Raw genomic sequence first — 26,507 nt, forward strand, 5'->3', positions numbered from 1 at the left:
CTGATTACTTGATTTGAGCGTTTCACTCCATTTTCCCCCTTTCCCCCATCAGATCCTAATTTAGTTCTAATAGGACCACCTCGGAAATTCACTTTCGAATAAAAAAATTATTTTGAAAATCGGTCTACAAATGACGGAGAAATCGGCCAATATATTTAAAAAATATATATCGTCGAAGTCGGTTAAAAAATAGTCATTACCGATTTGTTTAAATTTATTAAATATTACAAATCACAGTCAAGTTATTATTTTGAACAGTAACAAGAACTTTGTAAATACTTACGAAAATTTTTAATCAAATCCTTTACGGCGTTTTCGGCTACTAAACTAACATATTCATAAACCATAAAAATAATGCATCCCAGGTAGAGATAAAGGTAAAAGCCCTGATAATAAAATGGCTTTACTTCAGTCGTAATAACTTCGGTTATAGGGAAGGCGATCCCCAACACTACCAAAAGCTTCGCATATAACGCGGAAAGAATGGTAGTGAACCCATCACTGAAAAGAAAATACAGCAATTAATTGTTTAAGATATTAATCAACGTACCAATCCAATTTTTTAATGAACCTCTTCCTCTTACGTCCTTTGTATTCGTCCTTTTTCGAGTTAGCGGCGTTGTTTTCGTTGAAGAGTCCCAAAAGATATCTTCTCTGGTTCATAACATCGTGAGCTGCTGATAAAGCGATAGCCTGTAATATAAAAAAAAGTTATACAGGCACTGTCCCTTTTTAACAGCCATTAATATTACATAATGTAATTATCATTTAAGATAATAGGAAAATGCCAGAACTATTAGATTTCTTTATTTCGAGTAGTTATCGGAACAATTCAAATTATAATCGCAAGTTTGTGCGAACTAACATCTGATCTGCAGTATTGTTAAAGTGAAACCAACTGCTGTTTCGCAATCTTGAGATAACACACGTCTGGATGCAGTCATATGGCGGCAAAAGTTAGGACTGTAGCGACGGTCGTTTCAGCCTGGAAATGGGGGGAGGTTAGCGGTGACGCGGTGCTAAGCTCCCAGCATGTCGACCAGCACGCGAACACGACCGTTTTCAGAAAAAATTGAACTGAGTTGTTGTTTGCGGAAAAGTTGAGATATGATTTACTTGATTTATGGGGTGTCAGTTTCGATGGATGTAACAAACTTGAAGTAGACATTAGATCCGTACAGGAGTACGGACCGGATTAACATCTTGCAAAATAAGCATTTGATGGACATAGGAAGTCTGCTAGAAGAGCAGATCATAGGAGATAGCAGGTTTCCTATCTCCGAACTTTTCTGGATTGCTTTCTGGATTTTAGAATGCCAACAGGACCTTCGGTCGAAGTGGAGATCTAGGTACGTGAAAATGATGGCCTGGATTTTCAAGAGGTTAATTTGGAACCTCCAGAATTTGAACCACTTAACTTCATATTCGTGCTGCTTCTGTAAACGTTCATGGAGTTTAAGTTTTCTATAACGTAAATTCAAAGCGTTGATCAGTCACAACAAAAAAAACGCGTTTTTTTTGTTCAAAATTGGCTTAATTCATCAATGTAATCTCCATCAAGAGCCACACAATCATTCCATTGCCGCTCTAATATTTCAATATCACTTTTATAGAAAGATTTATCTTTTGTCCCAAAATGGGCTTGTCACCAGTTGCTGTCCACTCAGTCCATATTTAATCCATTGTCACATATCGATACAAATATTTATTCCGGTTTGTTAAGTTTAAACATGGCCAATCACTGCTCAGAATTATCAACATTCTTGTTTTTGGTCAAGAGTGAGCAAACGCGGCACCTACTTTGAACAGAGCTTTCTCATAACCAAATTCTCATGCAATATAAAACCAACACATTCTTTTGATATCTTTACGATGTTAGCTAACTCACGCAACTTCACTTTTTGATAATTTAAAACGATTTTGTGGAATTTTTTTATGTTTTCTGGTGTTACCACCTCATTTGGATGTCCATTGTATTCTGCATCATTGGTGTCTCTATGACCACGTTTGAGGTCAGCAAACCAACGTGTTATTGTTGCTTCTGATGGAGTTCTTATAATACTTTTCAAGTCATTACTTTGCTTAAACGGTATTTTTCTCATCAAAAAGCAGTGAAAATTAAATCACGAAATTGTTTTTAATCCATTGTTTTCAAAACAACAAAGGTAGTATCACTCTTGGCACAATAACTCATAAACTTAACAGTAGAATATCATGAAATTTTAACAGCTTTCTTTTGAAGGTCAGTACTAACTAAATAAGCGGTGAAAGCAATAAAACTAGCGCGATCTATGTGTTAGGCCCGGAACTCTTCACTCTGTGTTACATGTTGTTTAAATTATAATGTCTTTGACTTGCAATTATTTGATTTAAAGTTCCATAAAAAAAAGTAATTTGATGAGTCATTATCATACTACGCATTTTATTTCTAAAAAGCATCATTACCTGTGACGGTCTTCGCAATGCTGCTATGATAGCACTAGGTCTTCGGGACGATAAAGCGCTGGAATCACCTTTGGAATCGCTACAGTCACAATTATTCCTGACTTGCGGTTCGGCGTCAGTAATAACCAGTTGAGGTGGGTGTATAAGACAATATTCCCTCTCACTATTGCTAGGTTGAGCTTTGATCATTAACCTAAAATACATTATTTCAATAATATTACCATTAAATAAAAGAAATAATAAGATTCAGAGGTAATTTTTTGGATAAATATCAAATTACAACATACATGGCCTCATTTTCTGCTTCATCCTCCTCCGCCTCTAAGAAATCCTGGTCCAGCTTGGTTTTTGAAAAACCAACCCTCCTCAATCTGCAATAAATACTATCTTGGTAATTCCTATATTAATAATTAATATTAACGAATATTTTCCTATATTATATTTTCTTTCAGATTTTAGTTTTACATATTTCCTTTAAAATGTACTGGGTTTCTCAATAAATGAAATAAAAATTAAAGATAAGCAGATTTGTTTGTTGTAAAAATGATAACTTCCTTCAACTTCACTTATTACAGCGATCGATTACATCAACTAACAATCATTGAAAAATGTTTTTAGTGAGAGAATTTTTCACGATGTTAGACATAGAAGAAAATTAAGGGAAGTTAACTCTGATGAATAATATGGATGTTGAAATAATTCCTACTTTAGTTCGATGGTTCTTTGAGCTGTTATTTAGCTGAAAGTAATCCATAGTAGGACTTTTAAGAACCAAAGAGCCGATTTCATACAGGAGTGGGCATATTCTTTATGTCACCTCTGTTTCATTGTAGCCTGTGATGGCTAGATTTTTTGAAACACTGATTCTTAAGCCCCTCAAACCTATTCTCGAGCAAGACAAGCTGATACCATCTCATCAGTTTGGTTTTGGCAATACTCTTTTACAAATACATCCAATTATGATGGAATTAAGTGGCCTCTAGAAAATAAAGATAAGTGTTCTGCTGTCAAGGGATGCCGAAAAAATATCGATATTTTTTTGCCCGATATATCGATATTTTTTTAACCGATATTTTTCAATATTTTGGTACTTAATTGTTATCAAAAATATCACTATTTTTTTAAAGATTTAGAAAAAAAAAATTTTTTCACTATTTTTTACTATTTTTATTTCATCTCAGAAATATCAATATATTTTTTTCCTCCGATATATCGATATATCGATATTTTTTTAAAAATATCGAAAACCAATTTTTTTTCGGTGGTTAGGTGGTCAACACCCCTACAGCTGTCTATCTCTATGTTGACCATGTTTTGACAGAGTCTGGCATAAAAACTGCTATATGGAATAAAATACCATTTCCTCAAACATTTCCACCTGCTCTGCAAATCTTATTTGTTTAATAGATCTAATCTCAAATTAATAAGGGGCGGCGTATCTCAGGGAAGTGTGTTGGGGCCAGTGCTCTATCTTCTTTACACCACTGATCTCTACACAACATTATATAGTAATGGGTGGGGCAAATATCCCGCTCCCATTTTGATTTGGCACTAAGGTGGGGCAATAGTAACCGCTACTATTTTTGCCTCAAAAGTGGGGCAAAAGTCCCGCTACCATTTTGATTGTGTGCCATCTTGGTTATGAGATGTTTAGCGCAGTTTCGCTTTAACCTTTGTGTTCTGTAGACGTCCAAATATTATTATGGATAAATATACGCCACAAGAATATAATCGTTCCATTATTGCCACTCAGCGGAAATTGCGTCAATGGTAGCGCGACTTTTGCCCCACCGTATAACTGCCACATTTGCTGATGATCAGATCAATAGTAGAGATTGCAAAGCATAAATATTAATTTGCTGCGATTTTGACTGAAGACATTTTTTAGAGTGTTGCAGCTGAATATTAGTATGGACAGGGTCAAAAATGTTAAATATGATCTTGAATTCAAACGAAGAGGGTGACAAAAAGATCAGATTGATGTTAACTCTATCAGAGATTAAATATATGAAGAATATAAAAACAGTGACTAGTTTTTCAACACAAACATAATTGAATTGAAAAATAATTGAATACAATTATTTCAAAGGAAACTATTAGTCTGAAAAGTATCGACGAAGATAAATGGTACTTTCGGATATTGCTTATAAAATAATAAAAAATTTATAAGAATACAATAAAATGAATGAGGACTTGGATGAGACATGAATATTTCAGAATGGGACCAATATACCCTACGATCACTCATGGCAGGATGATAACAAAAATAGTGTTATGACAACAAAAGTTGATGGGAAAAGGTAAATTTTGGAATAACAATTAATTAGGTTTTATAAGTCAAAACATTTATTAATAATTTATTGCAGATATATTGTATTTCATGCTGGAAACAGAAATAGTTAATAACACCTTCGGTTTGGATGACATCGATTAGAACACAATGGAACTTATAATATATATTTAATATATGATAAATGTAGGAAATCTTATTGTAGAATGTAAAAGATTTAATGTGCTCAGATATGTGTGTAACTGTTCAGAAGATTTATAAGCATTTGGTTAAAATGTGCCATTAGGGAAAAAATAGTAACTGTTTTGAAGATATGGCGAATGCACTAAGAAGAATGCAGTGATTAATTTAGTTTTATTAAGAAATATGTATACAGGTATTAACAGAACAAACAAAAGAGAACTACAGTGATATCAAAATGTATTTACAAGGAAACACTGAAACACTGAAACACTGTACCCAAGGACACAAGAACTAAGCTTAAAAGGTAAATATGCTCTCTAATGAAAGTAAATATATTACTTGGATATACAATTGTTAATTTGGTAGATTAGGCCTCTAAGGAATACAACTACAAACGCGCCTAGAACTCTAACTCATAGGTGGTATGGTTCAATGTAAATAGTTCAATGTAAATATAATCAAACACAACCCTAACCTACAAACTTTTACTGTGTACTTAATTGTAGTTTTAAGTCATGTGATAATATATGCATTAGATTTACTGTAATTCTAAAATAAATTATATTTAATAACAGTATTTTTGTTTAATTATTTTACTTAGATTAAAATTTTGTTGTATGTATGTCAAAGCCAAACTGAACTAAAACTCACAGTTGATACGGCAACATTGCGTCGTTTTGACATCACATATTCAGATGACGTATAAACAAAATAACTTTGAATAGGCTGTATTATTTTATTTACGTATCCTAACATGTGAATGTATTTTCTAATTCGTATTTAAATTAAAATAGTTAAAGTACTGTATTTTGTATTTTATATTTCATCTTTTTAATACATGCGAGACTGCCTCAACCGTACATTATTTAATTTCAATTTATTTTAAACGATGAATCACTAAACTAGTCATCTATTTATATATTTTATGTATAAAATAAAATGAATATAAAATATTAAATAGTCATTCAAAGGAAAAACTAAGAGGGAATGGAACAGCTCCGAGCCGAGACCCATAAACAACATTATCTCCTTCCATTTTCCAGCTGATTAGTCAAGAGACTAGACTATCGGATCCAATCGTCCCCCGATTCACCCTAAATTAGCATAATAGTCCCCTCTTACCTATTTTCCTCGTGCACAATGTCCATTAAGTTTCCTAATTGTCTTCCGCTCTCCCTAGATGGCGCTTTGTCGCTTCTTTATTAAAACTTCGAAAAACTTGTTCGGCTCTCGTCTGATTTAGAACGGAACAAGTCGGGACGGGGAGAGAAAAAAAAACAACAGGCCGCCTCGCGGATTAGGCACGGCAAACTGAGAAATAATATTTTTCCTGAAAATTACCAAATAAATTAGACGGGTAAACTTTAGAGATGACTGGAAACAAAAACGAATTTATAAAAAACTTAAATGTCTTCATTTCTATTGGAAAACGGACATTTTGCACTTCATTTAATTTGTGTAAGCAACTAAAAGTACAGTGCCATGTAAGTTTATTAGTTAAATTCTCAGGTTAATAAACAATTTATTGTAAAAAAAATTGATAAATTATATTTTAATAAATTTATTTTCCATCATATTTTTTTAATTCATTACATCCTACATTAGATATCCGCTCCACTTCGACCGACGGTTCGTTTGGCATTCCCAAATCCAGAAAGCAATCCAGAAAGGTTCGGGAATGGCAAACCTGCTATCTTCTCTGATCTGCCCTTCTAGCAGACTTCCCATCTCCATCAAATGCTTATTTTGCAAGATGTTAATTCGGACCGTACTGCTCTACGGATCTAATGTCTACTTCCAATTTGTTACACCCAACCAGGTCAAACGGCTTCAAGTTTTCCAAAATAAACTCCTCAGGGTAATTTTAAACGCTCCGTGGTTTGTCAGAAATAATCAAATTCATAGGGAAACTGACACTCCAGAAATCAAGGACTTCATATCTCAATCATTCCACAAACAACAACTCAGCTCAAGTTGTTCTAAAAACGCGCTTGTTCGCGAGCTTGTTGACGGCTTAGCACCAAGTCGCCGCTAACCTCCCCACTTTTCCAGGCTGAAATGATCTCATCCGTCGCTGCAGTCATAACTTTTGCCCCCATACGACAGTATCCAGTCGTGTGTTAACTCAAGTTCGCGAATCAATAGTATCGCCAGGTCCTCGTGCCCAATAATGGCGGCCCGATCAGCAGATGCCATATCCCCAAATTTAATGCAGTAGCAGTAGCAGTTCACAAAGGTCAACTGTGAGGCGGTTTCGGTTTAGTGTATTGGTAAGCCCAGAGGCAGTCCCACATAACCCGGTCCAACTTGTCACTCCAGGGCAAGTCTCCGCGACCCGGTTTTAGACAAGAACAAAAAAAATGTTCGAAATACTGTTTCATTTATTGTTGGGATATCAGCAGTATGAAGCAGATACAAGAGTTGTGCCAAAACACTACTCTGTGGATCTCCAGCCGAATTAAGTTTAACTGTTGAGAAAGCCCATTCGTTCGAGAATCTAAATTTTCTTTCGAAAAGATATGATTCCAGCAGTCTACAGTAACTCCACGATAGTTATTTGCTCATATTGTAGATTAATCCCAAACGCCATACCCGGTCAAAAGCTTGCGAGTGCTTAGTGCTTTTCTTCGAATGCCTTTCCAACAACCGTTGTTAATCTGTGCCCTTGGTCGTTTGTCGAGTGGTGATTTCGAAATCCAAACATAAATCCAAAATAAAATCTAATCTAAATAAATGGTTTAATTGTTTAACAACAGTTTCTCAAACAATTTTGATATCGAAATTAGAAGCAAAATAGACCTGTCAGATCGAACTTAAGACATTCCGGGACATGCTTCAGTCTCAAACAGACCTTGAATATATACGTCAACATGATTATTGCTTTTCGTGGCAGGTCTTGTTAATAACCCAGGTAAAATATCATCAATTCCAGGAGCTTTTTAGGATTGATGTTGTTGCCAATTTTTATGGAAACTTCCACTGAAAAAATAAGATTTACAGCTACATCGGGCTGATAAACAACATTTATATCTATTGAAGATTCTATATCATTCGGTTGGAATGCGTTAGCTAAATGCTCTGCGAATAATTCAGCTTTTTCATAGTTGCATCGAACCCATTCATTTTGAACATTCTTAAGAAGCGGTACTCTAATAATTGATCTTTTAAATCTCCCAGTTACTTTCCATAGCGAGTAATCTTTGTCTGCTTCTGAGCTTAATTCACTTACATAATTTTCGAAGCAACTCTGTTTATATTCTTTGATCTTTTGATTTCTCTGATTAATTATTCTATTAAATATTGTTTTATCTACAGCTTTTCTGTTTCTGTGCCATACTCTTCTAGGCTTTTCCCTTTCTTTTATCAATTTCCTAATTTCACGGGATGATTTACCTTATATTCTGATTTCTCTCTTGATATAGGGGTAGCTTCCTTTCCAGCAGATTGAATTTGTTTAATTTTATTTCGGGTTTGCTGCTTAAGATCGTCCATATTTTTGAGTCTTACGTTTAAATTGATTTGTTCCTGCGCGTTCCAGTTAGTAAATTTGTTAGTTATATTAGGCTTCTTTGTTGTTTTCAGCATTGTCGCGCCCAATGTTAACACTACTGATTATCTAATTTTGATTTGATGATAGTTCGTACACGCTCTCGATTTGTATTTGATTTAATGAGATGCCTTTCGAAATACAAAAGTCCAGTAGGTCTAGCAAATTATTACTGTCGGTGGGCCAGTAAGTGGATTCACGCCCTGAGTTACAATTTGTAATATTAATTGCTGCGAGTAATTCATTTCCTTTTTCCAGGTGTTATTAATCGTGAAGCCCCTGCTATGTGTTTAGCATTAAAGTACCGTCCAATCATAAACCTCCGGCCTAATTTTAAAAATAAAGTTCTGTGTTTTTATATTATTTTGTATCCTGGTAGACAGTATGTTTATTTCATCCCCGTTCTTTTCAATGCTAACTATTGTTGCTCGCATTTCTTCTTTTTTGATCTCCTCTTGTTGGAAATGCTGTATATTTTGTTTTAGAATTATAGGTGTTCCTCCTCGATCGCGTTCCCATTGGCATACTGTCCAGTAAGCATCATAACCCCGAACTTAATGTAATATTTTTTAGAACAATGAGTCACTAATTCGCAAGAAAATCTAGCTGAAACAGTCAGCTGTAAGCAACCAAGGCGCAAAGTAAATCAATTCACTAATAAATAAATAGAATAGCTCCAAGTCGTTTTAACTTAAGGAACTATCAAAGAGCTCTCAGCGGCAATATGGCCAACCACCTCCTTTTACAGTCGGATTTAGGACTGACTACTGCTGCTAATAACTCAAACAAAAATTTACATTAAGGAGATAACGAAGAGGTTCTCTCATATAGCCGGAATATCAATATGAAGAATTATAAATAAAAAATAGTATGCTTATTATAAATTATTCATGTATTCCAATGTAAATTTTCCGTAACTAATAGACTTCTAAAACAACAAAAGAAGAGAAATTATTCCCCAACAAGAACATTTCGTCAGAAGATAGAACTTAGCAAGGTCTGCGCTTCGAAATATTTCCCGAACGGTCGCAGAATCAGAAAGGCGAAAAGGGTGAAAAGGTCACCAAGACGAAAAAGAAAACTCTACGGGCCGCGTACACTTTTAGCCAGTGCTAATTTGCATCGACGCGTCGCAGTAATAAAACTGTTTTAATCAACAATATGAGCAAATTGATGCCTCGTAATTACTGTAGACTGATGGAATCTTTTTGAAAGAGGATTTAGAGTCTCGCCAGAAGGGACATTCCCAACACTTAAACCTATTTCGGCTGGAGTTCCACAGAGTAGTGTCCAGGGACCACTCCTTTATCTGCCATATACTACTGATATCCCAACAACGAAAGCAACAGTACAAGGAACATTTGCCGACGAAATAATTATCACGGCAAAGGATGTATCTATTTCTGAGGCTGTAGATACAGTACCAGTAGCGATTAACAAAATTTACAAATGAACTAGAGAGTGGAAAATACAGCTTAATAGTTCCAAATCTCCTTATGTTCATTTTGCGTTGCGGCGAAAAAAAACCTTATTATTATATCACTTGACGGATTCCCGATTTCTCAAGTAGAATCATTTAAATACCTCTAAATACATTTCGATGGTAGGTTAAATTGGAAACATCAAGTTAGACAAAAGGCAGAGCAGATTAAACTCAAAGTCAAACAACTGTACTGGTTAGTTAGAAGATACTCTTAGCTTATCCTAAAATCAGAGGCACTGGTTTATCAGTCAATCATAAAATAAATTTGGACCTATAGTATGCAAACATGGGATTGCACTAAAACACCAAACCAACTAGTAATCCAACTCACCCAAAACAAAATTCTACGATTAATTAAGAGAAATAAGAGATGCACGATGACTCCGAAATCAAATGGATAGACGAAGTGATCCAAGATTTCGCATTAGAACACGAAATAAGGTTGCTAAATCACAGCAACGTGGAAGCAATACTGCTATTGAAAAACACGCAGGAAATCAGAATATTGAAGCGAACCAAACCACACGAACTTGTTGAGTGAATAAGTGTATTCTTAACTTTAGGTTAAGTAGTTTAGTTTTATTTTAATTTTGGAAATACATATTGATATATTAATCCAGTACTCGCTTTATTTGTACATTAATGCAAGTACAACAGAATAGTAGTAATAAATTAATTTCTAATTTACGATTGTACTGAGAATATCTAAAGTAAGATGTAATTAATAAAAAAAATACAGTAGTATACATGTTATAAATAATTACAAGTATTCAAATATTAATTCTACGTAACTAATAGACTTTTTAAACGACCAGAAAAAATTTATTATTCCCGAACAAAAACATTTCGTCAGAAGATAGAACTTACCGGGCTCTGCGCTTCGAACTTTTTCCCGAACGGTCGCAGAATCAGAGAGGCGAAACGGCGAAAGGGTCGACAAAACGAGAAACAAAACTCTCCGGGCGACGTACACTTTCAGCCCGTGCTAATTTGCATCGACGCGTCGCAGTAATAAAACTGTTTTGCCTTAAAGATTAAGCCGCAGCGGTATACGGAAAAACTTCGAAATACGGTCGAACTTTGTCGGCGACGGTGGAGAGATAAAAATTTTTAATTTTTCCGAACGGAAACGGACTGAGTAATCGCGCGACGGCTAAAAGTTGCCGGGTTTTGTTTCGGCTCTTTCGCCGTGTTAATGGTTTCCTAGATGACGTCTCGTAGCGCGATTGTTTGCGGATTCAATTAGCGCGATGGCTCGAACAAGAATCGCAAAAATGTGACACGCACCGATTCGACATACGAAACGCTTAATTTTGTTAAATTTTAGCCTTGATATCACTGGTAATGGAAATAATAGGTACGTACAAAGTGTCCGTTAGGAAAATTCATATTTTGGAATTGGATTTCGAGTGGTGAGGTTTCTTGATAAACGTATATGTTGCATCCAAAGAAGCAGTAAACATACGTCATCAAGATGTTACTGTACTGCCCGCTGCAATTTATAAATTCGTTTTAAAATCAGCTAATATTTTCCTTCTCATTTTATTCCAGTTAAAAAGAGATACAATGCTGGCTGGTACGTCCGAACAACCACAGGTTATAAACCGGAAAACGTTGTTTTAACGCTTTTCTTTTTTTGTTTTGTGTTTGCTTCTTTTGATAAATTTCAAATCGCTGCTTATTAGTGCCGAAAAGGCCGAAGCCAAACCGAACAGATTGCGTCTCCAGTCAGTCAACGGAGACTAAAATTCGATCGAGAGGTAAACGTTTTTACTGTCAAATATTAAGTTGCACCTGTTTTTATTTAAATAAATTTTAGCCTGTTGCAGCTGCAGTGAATATTAGTATGGGCACCGTCATTAAAATATCTCAAAAAATGAAAAATATAATCTTGGATTCACTGAAAAGAAACGGTCCTCATACGAGGCGGGTGACGAATAAAGATCAGCTTGATGTTGAATGCAAAAAAAGGCGAGTAGTTTTTTTGCAATATTAACATAATTTAATCGTAAGATAGAAATACTATTAATATAATAAAATATAACAATTAAATAAAATTGTGTAAAGATAAACCACGAAGAGATCCAATGGAACTTCCAAACATTGCTTTTAAAAGAATACAATTTTTAGAAGCATATAATAAAACCAATGAAGACTTATTATTTCAATTTGTGTAAAATAAATAGATAAGACATGGATATTTCGATAGATATAGAATGGGACCAATATACTCTACGGTCACTAATGGCAAGATGATAATAAAAAGGCCTAAGACTACAAATGTTGACGGAAAAAGGTAAACGTTGGAATAACAATTAATTACGTATTATTAGTCGTAACATTTATTGCAGATATAGTGTTCTAGTTTTTCTTAGAATTGTTGAGTTGGAATGGTTAATAATACTTTTGGTTTGGATGAACTCGATCAAGCACATTGAAAAAGAAACTGACAAAAGTCGAAATCGTGAAGAAATGTTAGATAGATTGGAAACTATAAGCTTAATTATTCACTTGAATTAAATTTTCTGAATGCGGTATTGTGGTTAAATGCCGACAATTTCCAAGACAGGGTGATGAGAGTGGAAACAAATAACGACGAGTATATAATTATTATAAAATAACTGTAGGAAGTTGTATTGTAGAGTGTGAACGATTTATGTGCATAGATATGTGTATGATTGTTCAGAATTATACATGAACATTAGGTTAGTATGTATTAAGAGAGGATGGATGAATACTAAATGTCTTGTAGTTATGGTAAATGCGTTAGAGAGATTCAGATTCAGTGATTCATTTTAAAAATGGTGTACTTGACAAAGAAACATACCATCGAGGGAAACAAGAATTAGGTGAATTAGGCCTCCAGGGGAAACCACTACATAAAAAACGCACCTAGAACTCTACCTCATGGGTGGTGTGGAAAACAGTTGAGTGTAAATATAACAACTCTAACCTATAAACTATTGTGTCTATATGATTACTTGTAATTTAAACTATTCGATACTATATGCATTAGATGAACTATAAGGCTAAAATAAATTATATTTGGTAATATAATTTCATTATATTATTTAGATTTGAATTTTGTTATATATCTAAGACAAAAACTCAACTAAAACTCAGACGAGGCAAAATCGCAATGTTCTGACCTCATAAATTGAGTTGAAGTAGGTTTACTGATTCATTGGATAGCCTATATTAATCAGTTTAGCGAAAGTTTTGTCTCTCTTTTTGAGGAAAACGTAGACCAAAGAATAATTTTTAGGCCTAAAATGTATGTATAATACAGCCTACAAATAATTAAATTTGACGAATAGCCATCAGATCGGTGGAAAAAGTTTTTTTTTTCGTTATAATTATATCGGTTAAATGGTGACCACGATTCGCTATACAACCTTCGTCCTGCAATATCTGAGGCTTAATTTCCTCAATTTCGTAACAAATATTGTCTTTAACATGTTGAATCGTTTGGTGCTTATTCACATAAAGTTTTGATTTTAAAAACCCCATTAGAAAAAGTCTGCTGCTGTTAAATCCGGTGATCTGGCTGGCCATGCTAAATCGCCAATCGCCAATGCGAAATTACTTCGTGGAAAAATGTCATTTAATAATCGAATTGTTGAACAAGCTGTATGTGCTGTTGCCCTATCTTGCTGAAATCACATGTCCTCTAGTCCTTGCTCTTCCTTTCCAGGCACAAGAAAATTTCGAATCATGTCTTGGTACCGTTCAGCAGTAACAGTAACTGTAACACCTTTATCATTTTCAAAAAATTAGAGACCAATGATGTTTCCAGAATTAATACCATACCTTACAGTTATTTCTAGTGGCTGCAATGGTGTTTCATGAATTAATTGTGGATTCTGTGTTCCCCAAAACCGACTCTTCTTGAGAAGAAAATAGACTTCATCGCTCATTATCAATTTAGACGAAAAATCTTCAATTTCGCCAGACAGCCTTAGGATTGCATTACTGAGTTCAATCTTCAATCTTATCATTACTGAGGATCTCTCAGTGACAATTTTTGGACTAACTGAATTTTGTACGGGAACATTTTCAAATCAGTTTCCAAAATTCGCCTTTAACTGCGTGCAGAAATCTGTAACTGGGAGTCACGTCTCCGAATTGATGTTTCTGGAGACTTTGCAACACTATCGCGCACCAAAGCTATATTTTCAGCGTTACGAGACGTCCGTCGTCTTCCAGAACGATGCCTGTTTGGTGTCGTGCCGATTGTCATCAAATTCGTATGTAAACGATAAATTGTGGCTTTATGAGGCACTAGACAATTAGGATATTTTGGCTTCTATTGGCTCTTGATGGCAGCGTATCTAGCATGTGGCTTTTAGCTTTCTCCCTTGTACGTATTGCACGTCCATCATAGCTGGTGCTGGAGAAGTGGATGCACTAGTAACAGTACTGTTCATTTGTTAATTTGTTTATTTATTTTAAAAATTCAGCTTAATTCTAGCGAGGCCTATTAACCCTAGTAACAGTAAATCTCGCGCGTTATCCCTTGATCTCATTGCACGTCATTATTGTTAATGTTAGGATATAAGTCGGTAGGTCGCGTGCTATCTTTTCGTACCGTGTACACATGTCATACTTCATCCAAGCACAGTTTATCATTGCTATCAGATATCGCTATTGTCTTTCATCATTACTCTCTAATGACACGTTTAAGCATATGATGTTTGTTTTTTTGTGTATATATTTTTTTGTAACTAAATAAACAAATATTTATTAAAAATAATTATTTTTTTCATTTACGCCCACATAGTAAAATTCATTCTACATCAGTTACTTTGAACAGGAACGAGATAATGGAGTAAAAAATTGCAATGCAATTGCAGTGTCAAAAAGCATTTTGACAATTAATTATTAAATTGCTGCGAGTTTTATTGAGAATATGTTTAGCGTGTTGCAGCTGTACTGAATATTAGTATGGCAGAGTCGCTGAAATATCTCAAAAAATTAAAACTATAATCTTAGATTCACCGAAAGGAGATCGTCCTTATACTAAGGGGGTGACGAATCAAGATCAGCTTGATGTTAGCTCTCTCAGAGATAAAATATATGACATATATAAAACCAGTGAATAGTTTTTTATACATAAACTTAATTTAATACAATTATTTCAGAGGGAACTGTTAATCTGAAAAGAATCCATAGAGAGTTAAGAGGTATGCAATATTGAGGGATGTAGAGCATCCTTTCATAGACTTTTAGTTAATAACCCCTTCGGTTGGGATGAACTCGATCAGGCACTTTGAAGAAGAAATTGAAAAATGATGGAATTGTGAACAAATGTTAGATAGATTGGAAATTAACATAAAATTTTCTGAATATGACATTATGATTAAATACTGAAAATTTCCAAGACAGGGTGATGAGAGTGGAAACAACTAAGGGTGAGATATAATTAATATACAACTGCAGAAAATCTTGTGTTGAGGTGTGAAAGTTTTATGTGCACAGATATATGTGTAATTGTTCAGAATATACATCAGCAATTGATTAAAATGGGTAAGGAGAGAAAGAATACTAACTGTTTTGTAAATATGGCAAATGCATTGGCGGTAATGCACTGATACACATACACATGACAACCTAAGGAGAAATAAAGTGATATCAAAATGACTTTACAAGGAAAAACTGTACCAAAGGAAATAAGAACTAAGCGTAAAATGTAAATATGATATCTAATGAAGGTAAAACATATTACTAGGATATATAATTGTTAATTAAGCGGATTAGGCCTCCAGGAGATACCACTACATAAAAAAACACGCCTGGAAATCTAACTCATAAGTGTCACAACCCTAACCTCCAAACTATTATAACTGTATAATTAATTGTAGTCTTAAATCCTTTGATAATATAGGCCTTAAATGTACTTGAATGTTAGAATAAATTATATTTTATAACAGTAGTTTTTAAAATTATTTAAATTAGAATTTTATTGTATATCAAAGCCAAAATGAACTAAAACTCTGAGTTGATGCGGCAACATTGCCATCTGAATTGATGACGTGAGTTCACTACTATTTTGAATAGACTATAGGTGAATATACTTCGTTTTCTGCCACTCTTTGTATTCATCCGCTCTCAATCCTTATTGTATTAATATTATATTATATTATTACCTTCACATTAAGTAAAACTGCAACACTTTAAAAAATATTTCCAATAAAATTGCATCAGCTTCATATTTAGTGGTGTAAATACTTAACGCATTTTACTGGTAAGAGGGGGCTCCCATTTTCTCGTTCCTGTTTGAAGTAACTCATTAGAGACACAATCAGATCCTGACTCTAATTATTTAATGGCTTTGACATTTATAATAAGAAGTATTACTATTAATTTCAAGAACAGAGAGAAATGTATCAAAACAAAAGTCGAAAAAACGTTTGCCTAAGTTTAAAACCTAAGATTACTATCATTAATATTTTTAATAATTTTGCAGACATGACAACGGCGCCGACCAATAGCAACATAAATCGAATTTTAGAGACCGATTTGGTTACAGGTTCGGACATTTCAGACTTCATTCTGTCTCTTTTAGAATAGAAAAGATTGTAATACTAATTAGTGAAATGAGAAGGAAAAATCCGCTCTTAGTTTTAAACAATTTTTTTACATACTAAATAATACCTTCGACGGTGTTGATGATGTGTATTGGCTGTTTTATTAAATATAGTCCATTCAATAAAACAGACTCTTAAGCCAAACTTACATATGTAAAACATCATTTGAGAAACAGCAACGCTATTCTGATTCCACTGATTATTATGCAACCTTCGTATACAATTCACTGAATATCCATATAAGCAGTCAACAACTAACGATTACGAATATGAAAAGGGAATCTACCCTAATGGCCAGTGAGAAACTAGGTGAACTGAATATAGAAATTATTGTATATCACCCCTTGTTAGTTAAAATTTCTTGGATTCCCTTTTACAGAATCTTAAATAATTGGCATAACGAGAATGTATGTTACAATGTGCATTATTGTGAAAATTATAATATATATATATATATATATATATATATATATATATATATATATATATATATATATATATATATATATATAGTATTTAGAATTCCATCTGGTATTTTAGACCTTTTATTTTTTTATATATTTTTATATTTATATGGAATACTTAGCAATAGAAATAATTACCATGATGATGTGACATATTAACATATCCAACGGATGTTAGAACTTTATAACAGTTTATTTGGAAAACGCAACTCTGAGAGTCTTATTCAGTTTATTTTACTGCATTTTATGCCGCCCAAGATGAGTTTTATCAAATGGTTAGTTTTCCAACAAGACGAGATAAAAAAAAAGAAATACAAGCTGCGATAGTTAGTATTGAAAAAAACGGCACTGAAATAAACATAGGAGCTATATACTGTCCGTAAAGATACAAAATAACACAACAACAATACAGAGATGTATTCCTAAAATTAGGTTCAATATTTATTAATGGAGAGAACATTAATGTTAGACACACAGCCTGGAATTCACAAGTAATAACACCTGGAAAAGAAAAGGAATAACTCGCAGCAATAAATATTATAAATTATAACTATCATTCAGAGCGCGAACCCACTTATTTGCTCATCGACAGTAGTAAAGTACCAGACCTACTAGACTTTTGCATTTCGAAAGGCATCTCAACAAATCAAATACAAATCGAGAGACTGTGTGTTGTGGGAATCATTTGATCATACTATAGTATTGTTAACAATAGGCGCGACAATTCTGAAAAAAAAACAAAAAAGCCTAATCTTACTAACAATTTTCTAACTAGGATCCGTTTAGCTCGTAATGCAGGAACAAATCAGTTTAAACGCAAGACTGAAAACTATAGGCGATCTTGAGCGGCAAACCCAAACTGCAATTGAACAAATTCAATCTGCTGCAAAGGAAGCTACCCCTATATCAAGATAGAAATCAGAATATAAGGTAAATCACCCCGTGAAAATAGGAAATTGATAAAAGAAAGAGAAAAGCGTCTAAGAGTATGGCACTGAAACAGACAAGCTGTAGACAAAACAATATTTAATAGAATAATTAATCAGACAAATCAGAAGATAACAGAATATAAACAGAGTTGCATCCAAAAAATTATGTAAGTGAATTAAACTCAGAAGCAGACAAAGATTACTCGCTATGAAAACCAACTCGGAGATTTAAAAGACCGATTATTAGAGTACCGCCTATTAAACATGATCAAAATTAATGAGTTCGACGCAACATTTAGCAAACATTTAGCTAACGTATTCCAACCGAATTATAGAGAATCTTCAATAGTTATAAATCCTGTTTATCAGCTCGATGTAGCTGTAAATCTATTTCTCCAATGGAAGTTGGCACAAAAATTGACAACAACCTCAATCCTAAAAAGGCTCCTGAAATTGATGATATTTCTACTCGATTATTAACAGAGCTGTTTGTAAAAGACTGAAGCATGTTCCGGAATATCTTAATGTTGCTCGAATAATTATGCTCAAAAAACCTGACAAACCGTCAGAACAAGTGAGATCTTACAAGCCTATTTCCCTACTACCTGCGATATCAAAATTATTTGAGAAATTGCTGTTAAAACATATAAAATTATTTATAGAAATACCATATTTCCAGTTTGGATTTCGAAATCACCATTCGACAATTGACCAAGTGAGTAACAACGGAGATTGAAAAGGCGTTCGAAGAAAATAAATACTTCCCGGTAATATTCCTGAACGTCTCACAAGCTTTTAACCGGGTATGGCATTTCAGATTAATCTACAAATTACTGTCAACTACTGAAATCATCTCTTTTCGAAAGAAAAAAATTTACAGTCCCGCTTAAAGAGGCATTCTCACAGCTTAAACCGATTTCGGCTAGAGTTCCACAGGGTAGCATCTTGGGACCGCTCCTATATCTTCTCTATAATACTAATATACCAACAACAAAAGAAACAGTACATGTGCACAAGTGAAAAGCATAAGTGGCGGCCAACAAGATATATAAATGCACTAGAGACTGAAAATACAGCTTAATAGCTCCAAATCTGTTCATAAAATTCATTAAATAATAATTTTTTGTTGCAGCGAAATGACAAAAACCTAATTATATCACTTTATGGATGCCTGATTCCTCAAGCAGAATCGACTAAATACCTCGGAAGATATCTCGATGGTAGGTTAAACTGGAAACATCATATTAGACATAAAACAGAGAAGATTAGTTTATCAGTCAATCATAGAGCCCATTTGGGCCTATGGGATGCAAATATGGTGTTGCACTTAAATATCAAACAAACTATGTTGTATGTAACTAAACAATGCTTATCGCTACGTAACCAACGATCTGCACGATGACTTCGGAATCAAATGGATATACGTGATCCAAGATTTCGCCTTAAACATGAAATAAGGTTACTAAATTACAGCAACATGGAAGCGATACAGCTACTGGACAACACGTAGGAAATCAGAAGATTGAGGCGAGCCAAACCACACTTGTATAGTGTATAAGCGTATTCTTAACTTTAGCTTAAGTTGGTTAGTTTTATTTTAATTGAGAAATACATACTGATGTACTAATCCCGAACTCGCACAAAACAGTAGTAATAAATTAATTTGTAAATTAAGATTGCATTAAGCATATCTAGAGTTTTCCAATGTTCACTTTTTATTTCCCAATTATTATTTAGTAAATCTATTTACTCATTAATTTATTCAAGTATACGTTATCTATTTTATTCGCCTCTATTTTATAAAATCTTTGTATCTTCGTATCTTTTCCATAATTCTTAAATTACTGTAAATTAAAGATAACGCCCTTTATTTAAAATTAGCTCTCTATTATAATAATTGAATACTTATTCCAATCGAAAAATATTTAAATATAAATGAAACGCATGGTAATAAAATATTGCATAATAGGAAGAAACCGGGTCAACCTGGTTATACGGCACCCCGCAAGGTGTGGTGGATTGAAGCCAAGCTGTGTTGGAAACATTAGATTACGGTACAGAGGCGGCTGATGCATAAAAGCTGTAATGTTGTAGAACCTCCAAAAATTCAAGAGCAAAGATAAAAGAAAATATTATTATTAATTAAAAAAACTGCATGCGCCGTATGGACAAACCAGTACAGTTAACCGAGAGAATAATCAACCGACTTACGCCATCGCCGAGTTATTATTTCTCTGGGTCATATGATGGTGCTCTATGCAATATATGGTCGATCCAAAGTACGACCGATCCGATGCACTCAATCCTTTGTATTATTTTTTTAAAACAAATGGCAATGTTCATAAGTTTTATATTAACCTATACATACCATAGTATACACTAAAAATCATCGTGGTCCGAAGATTCGGCTACTTTCGGAACTATTCGTATATTCGTCAGCGCAATCTACTCACTGCTAGCCGAAATGCTAAAAGTCGATGTTGCCAAATTTACAGCTAGGCTATTTGCTTTATGGATGTATTTTATTTTATTTTATTTTATTAACAAGACTTTCTGACATTAACTTTTATATTTTGTTTTGAAAAAGTTTAAAATTTTTGAAAAAGGTTTTTGTTTAGTATTTAGTACAATATATAGTCTTGCCCTTAGATTTGGTAGCACTGCATGGTATTGTAAGCCAAGCGTTTCTCAAAAGTAATAGCGATGTACCTTATTGCTTTGATTAAACGTTGAGGATTTATTTGTTTAACTATTAACTCGTTCGATATGGCATTTTAAAGTTATATTGTGATGTTCCTTTTTACTTAAAAAGAAAGCCTTTTAGTTTAACATTTCAGCGTTATATCAGGATTACACATATAGATAGTTAAAGGTAAGTTTAGTTTCAGTTGTTACAAATAGGATAAATTAATTAAATTATTAAGAATTATATATTTATAATTGCAGAAGTGCAGGAAATTATTGCAACCATTAATCCTGAAAAGGTAGCCATTTGGAAAAGGATTGTACCTGCTACAGGTGTATGATTTGTTGATAAGGAAAAGTAATCTGCCAAAATATGACATACTTGATAGCAAGAGAAAGAAAGATTTCACCATGAGCTTGCTGCACAACTATAGCCGATAACAAGAAGAATCATCTGCCTTCTCAGTGTCTCTAATTTAATGATTTTGGTGTCCATGCATATTGAATTTCCGCAGCATCTTTGTAGGATCCATAACACAGATATTAAACATCCTAATCTATATTTTAAGAATTTGTAAGACTTTGAAAGTTGGAAGCCACAGGACGATAAAGAAAAAAAATATTGCTTAAACAATTTCTTAGAAAACAAAAAGTCAAGAAGCTTATATACCACTATATAAGGAGTTATCATCAAGGTACTATTTTCCATAAAACTATCGATATGATTATTATATTACGAATGTATTTTAGGTAGTGTACGTTAAGTCAAGAAGGGTTACAGGCAAAAAATTAATTTGAGTCGGTCTATATAAGTTTTTTTTTGTTAAGAATATTATAAGACTCAATATTGAAGCAAATACAAGTAGCCAATATGAATCCCAGAATAATATTCGACAATTGAATTTTAACAAGGTAATGGGGAATTATATATATATAATTGCAGAAGTGCAGGAAATTATTGCAACCATTAATCCTGAAAAGGTAACCATTTGGAAAAGGATTGTACCTGCTACAGGTGTATGATTTGTTGATAAGGAAAAGTAATCTGCAAAAATTTCAAAGAAGAGAAAAGGAGACCTAAGAAGAAATAAAAGAATGGTTAATATATTATTCGGGTATTTCATAGGACAGTGTTGTTGACCCATTGTTATATCTATTGTATACAGCGGACCTACCGACTTCGAGAAACACTACTGTTGCAACATATGCTGACGATAGAGCGATTTTATCATCACACGAGAATCCAATATTCGCCATAAGAAATATCCAACTTCATCTTAACAAAGTCGAATTGTGCTTGAAAACGTGGTGTATCAAAGCAAATGAGACAAAATGTACCCATGTGATATTCACCCTTTGTAGAAGAACTAGTGCCTCACTAAAATTGAAGAATCATAAACTTCCGCAAGCAAAGTTTGATATGGAAAAAACATTTGGTAACAAAACGCAAACAGCTTGGGCTTAAACTGAACCAAATGTATTGGCGTAAATCTAAATTATTAGATAACAAGTTTTGCTATATAAGTCAATACTTAGGTCCATTTGGATCTATGGTATTGAATTGTGGGCCGCTGCTATCAAATCTAACATAGATAACCTCCAAAGGTTCCAGAATAAGGTGTTGTGAATCATCGTCGATGTCCCATATTACATGTCTAAAACGTAATTAACGAGTGTGATTCGAAGTATTAGTGAGAAGTACCCTGAAAGACTATTAATTAATCCTAATGCACTCGAATGACACAGATGACAGTGCAGTGCGTAGACTCAAACGCAAACTACCATACGAACTGATTAATAGACATATAGAGTGAGATTTAATAATCTCTAGAATAAGCTAGAATAGTTGTTAGAATAAGTTAGGATAGACTTTAAAATCAGTTAGAATAGTATCTAGAATAATATTTGGATTATAAGTTGTACAGCATATCACTTGCAGTGATCTTCTGGATGTCAGGATGGCTATATTATATAACGGAAATCATATAATGATACTTTATTGCCCACGGGCAGATTTTTGATGTTCTAAGAGATTAATAAAAAAACATAGCTGGATTTAGAAAAAGTAACAGCAAGAGGGTTGATTATTTATTTATTTGAGATTTTGACTGCACTAGCGGGGCCAATAGGATTTGGTTTCATTACACGTCCATTATTTTTAGTATTAATGTAGAAACTAGCACTCGTCGCGTGTTATCATTAATTATCGTTATTACGTTACGTCGTTTTCCATTGTCTGTTAGGATTTTCCGTTATTGTTATTGACTACATCATAGCTATTTACTACCATTGTCATTGTCCCTTGTTGATATTACCAACACCATCCATTATCTGTACCATTACTTGTCGGTACATTTATTTGTCCATACTATTATTTATCAATACTATGATCCGCTAGCCTGTATTATCTGTACCATTAGCTGTCAATAATATTAACTATTAGTATCATTTTATTTCACTATTACCTGAAGTTAGAAGCATCTGTCGTGATAATCACTGATCCTTGTTATATTTGATGAGTAGTTTTATTTCACCCTTGTCATTGAAAATTGGGTGCTCAAGTACGTTTTCACTTCGTTTTCAGAACTGTCATCCGACCACTTCGACTTCAAAATCTCTCGCGCTTAGAATTTATTTTATTTATTTTGCCCCTTATTGAGCAAGTAGTTGTTATATCATTTATGCTGAACTCTATTTTTGTTTATTAAAGATTATTTAGGCCTTGTATTTAATATTAGTTCTACACATTTTATATATGCGTTGACACCAAATGACAATGGCGCACTCTGACAATAATTATTAAGACCTTAAAATATTTTTAAAGTTTAGCTTAAGAAATTATTACTCGTTGATCGAATTGCTTAAAAAGCGTTAATAAAATTTAAAGTTAAACTGCATTAGCATCTCTCGACCAATACGCGAATAAACACATATGGAAACGACCATTACATAGGAATTGAAAATCGCATCCCAGACGCTACATTAAAACAAAAACAACGTGACGACATCTGTTTCAACGACTCGATATGAATTCTGTTTAGGAGCCTCGAGCTAAAACGTTCTCACGTTTATTGGATAATCGTTACGATAAATATTGATTCTAATTCGGTACAGTTCTAACATTTGTTCAACGACAAAAAAAATCATTAAATGAGTTATATCAGGGTGACGCGAGGGAATAAAATGTATTACCAACGTCTATTCAAAATACCAGTGAACTCATGTCATCACGATTTAGAATGTATTACCTATCGCACTTTGTGAATTAGTTTTAAAATCAGACAGTATTGTTCCTTCTAACTGCTGTCAAATTAAACAAAAGTACCGTTATAAATTATAATTTATTTTAACATTACGTCAGTTCATGTCAGTGATATGGTCAACATAAAGTGAAATTAATACATGCTACGGATCGAAGAACATACCAAGTTTTATCCATAATAACCGAAGCAGTGGAAACAAAAACACTTGTAGAAATGCATTACAAATATCATAGAAAAAACAAAGAAGTTAAAAACAACTAATCAGAAGTTAAACTAAAAACTGTTGGAAATAACTAACGATTGCGATTATATTTCCAAGATCAGTTATAGAGCATCAAGACACCAAGAAAACGAGGAAACTATAAGAAGGGTAAGAAAAAGAATAAGTCTGAGATGACACCTTCCCCACTAGTAAGAGAACATCAAGGAAATAAAAAATCAAAGAACATAAAAAAGCAATAAGATAAAATTCCTCAACCGCGATCAAAGTAAGCAATTTTAATTTTAAAATTTGAAATTTTACAGGCATCAAAAAATAAATAAGAAACTGACTAAAAAGTAAAAAATAATCAAACTTAGATTTAAAAAAAAAACATTTTAAAATATGTACATAATAATCGCTGTAATAACTAAACAAAAATAAACAAAAACCTTATTTAACCTATCTACTACAGCTATTTTATATTCTACTATATACACACAATTTAGCTTAATACCTACTTAAACCTATTTATCTATTTACGATATTATATTAACTACTACCAACTGATTACTTTGAAGTCGGTGCCGAGCAACAAACTACGTTTGTTTTGTTCGTAATTTAATTTTGTGTATATGAGACAATATTATATTATAATTTCTGTATTGTTTGGGCTTGGCACCGACTTAAGCTAAATAATTTGTACATAGTAGAATATAAAATACGTGTAGTAGAGAGGTTAAATAAGGTTTATGTTTATTTTTATTTATTTATAAACAACGATTATTATGTACATATTATATTTTAAAACTGTTTAGTGAGTTCCTTATTTATTTTTTTAAGTCAAATCTATTTTATTCTTTTTAATGTTACATATTTACCCAATAAAGTAAGTGTACCGCCATATAAAATATAGGAATAAAGAAACAATGATTGAAAATAAAGAACAATTAGAGGTGATTTGACAAATGTTCTAACCAAATTAGAACAACAAAAAGTCGTTTCCTCCACAGGGAATCGAACCCGCGACCGCCGTGTGTGAGTTGAACTCTCTAACCACTACATCATGGAGGCAGTTGCCTGCAATATTTCTATGGCTTCTTATATGATATGGTTAGTGCTTAAAAAGCAAACTGAATAGCTTTTGCACTGATCGACTTTGGTAAGCAAACTTTGGTAGCGGTCCGGTCCTTGCTTTCATCATCACCTTACCTAAATAACTTCAAATTATACTTAAATTATAGTTGTCTGTGCGACCAGTTAATATTCAAAGAAATATCCTCTAACTCCTAACCATTGAAGAGTTGTGTGTCTTCCATCACATCAGCTCAGCAATAGCATTATACGCAAATATCCGATTATTTTAGAAAAAAAAATATGCGAAAACATTGTACGTGCCTTTAAAATTTGAGGGTTTCCCTCGATTTCTCCTGATTCTACCATCAGATGCAGACTTGGTTCCAATGGGATCACCGTGGAAGTGCACTCTTTCGAATAAAAAAGGAATTTTGAAAGTCCGTCCACAATTGACGGAGAAATCGGTGAACATACAAAAATATATACAGTCGAACATAGAAGCCCCTCCATTTTTTTAATTCAGTTAAAAAAGTGATAAATGGTAAAGAGTCGCTATTAGTGAATTACCATCAACAACAAGTCAGAACGATATTAAAAGCGAACTAAAGGCTCACGGACATAAAGTCGTTAAAGCAACGCCTATAATGAAAAAAGACGACAAATTTAAATGGCGAAAAACTTATTAAGACCTTTCCGCTGATTTACGTCGATTTAATACAAAACGAAAGCAACAAAACCATTTATGACGAAATCTGGTAGACTGTAACTCGAAGTCCTGAAGAGAATAGTATTTCGCAATGCACGAACTGCCAACAGCTTGAGCATATTAAAACAATCTGCAGTAGGAAACCTAGATGTGTGAAGTGTGCTGGTAAATATCACACAAATCAATACAGAAAGCTACAGAATAATGTAGCAACATGGATATTATACATTGAAAAAGGACACCTATTAATTATAAAGGTAGTATAGCAAAAGAAAATTAAATAACTTAAGCCAAATAAAATTAGAACAGTACGATCAAGACATATGTTTCAGACAACTGAATAAATCGCATTGATATCATATAAAAGTACAAAAGACGACAAAATATCTACTGATAAACAAAGTGAAATAAAGACGCAAGGAACTATAACCAACGAGCCAACCATAGTCGACATGATGAAACTGCTCAATGATTTTCAGACTGAAATGTCACACAATTTCAGTCAGTTAGCAAACAGGGTAGAAAAATTGATATCCTAAATTACTAAAAAATACTTGAGTTGTTTTAAAAGTACAGCGACGTATAAGCAACACAGCTACTGGACAACACGTAGGAAATCAAAATATTGAAGCAAACCAAAACAACACTA

The 26,507-nt window shown here is 33.4% G+C and overlaps 1 protein-coding gene across 3 annotated transcripts in view; it reads right to left on the minus strand.

Annotated features, from left to right (window-relative positions):
- LOC143204562 (proton channel OtopLc) overlaps window positions 1–11,082 on the minus strand; it is a 42,732-nt gene extending 31,650 nt beyond the window's left edge. The window contains exons 1-6 of one of the 3 annotated variants that reach the window (XM_076417153.1): window positions 10,816–11,082; window positions 6,041–6,248; window positions 2,733–2,816; window positions 2,446–2,638; window positions 551–693; window positions 284–501 (exon numbers count right to left, since the gene is read on the minus strand). In XM_076417153.1, the coding sequence (XP_076273268.1) occupies window positions 284–501; window positions 551–693; window positions 2,446–2,638; window positions 2,733–2,816; window positions 6,041–6,066 (664 nt within the window). In that variant the 5' untranslated portion in view covers window positions 6,067–6,248; window positions 10,816–11,082. The remainder of the gene's footprint in view (window positions 1–283; window positions 502–550; window positions 694–2,445; window positions 2,639–2,732; window positions 2,817–6,040; window positions 6,249–10,815) is intronic. The other 2 variants (XM_076417151.1, XM_076417152.1) reach the window with 2 other exon arrangements.
- Window positions 11,083–26,507: the final 15,425 nt, after the last annotated feature.

Source organism: Rhynchophorus ferrugineus, unplaced genomic scaffold, assembly GCF_030347505.1.
Source record: "Rhynchophorus ferrugineus isolate W39M unplaced genomic scaffold, kcgeb_rfMv2 rfM11, whole genome shotgun sequence".
Lineage (NCBI taxonomy): Eukaryota > Metazoa > Arthropoda > Insecta > Coleoptera > Curculionidae > Rhynchophorus > Rhynchophorus ferrugineus.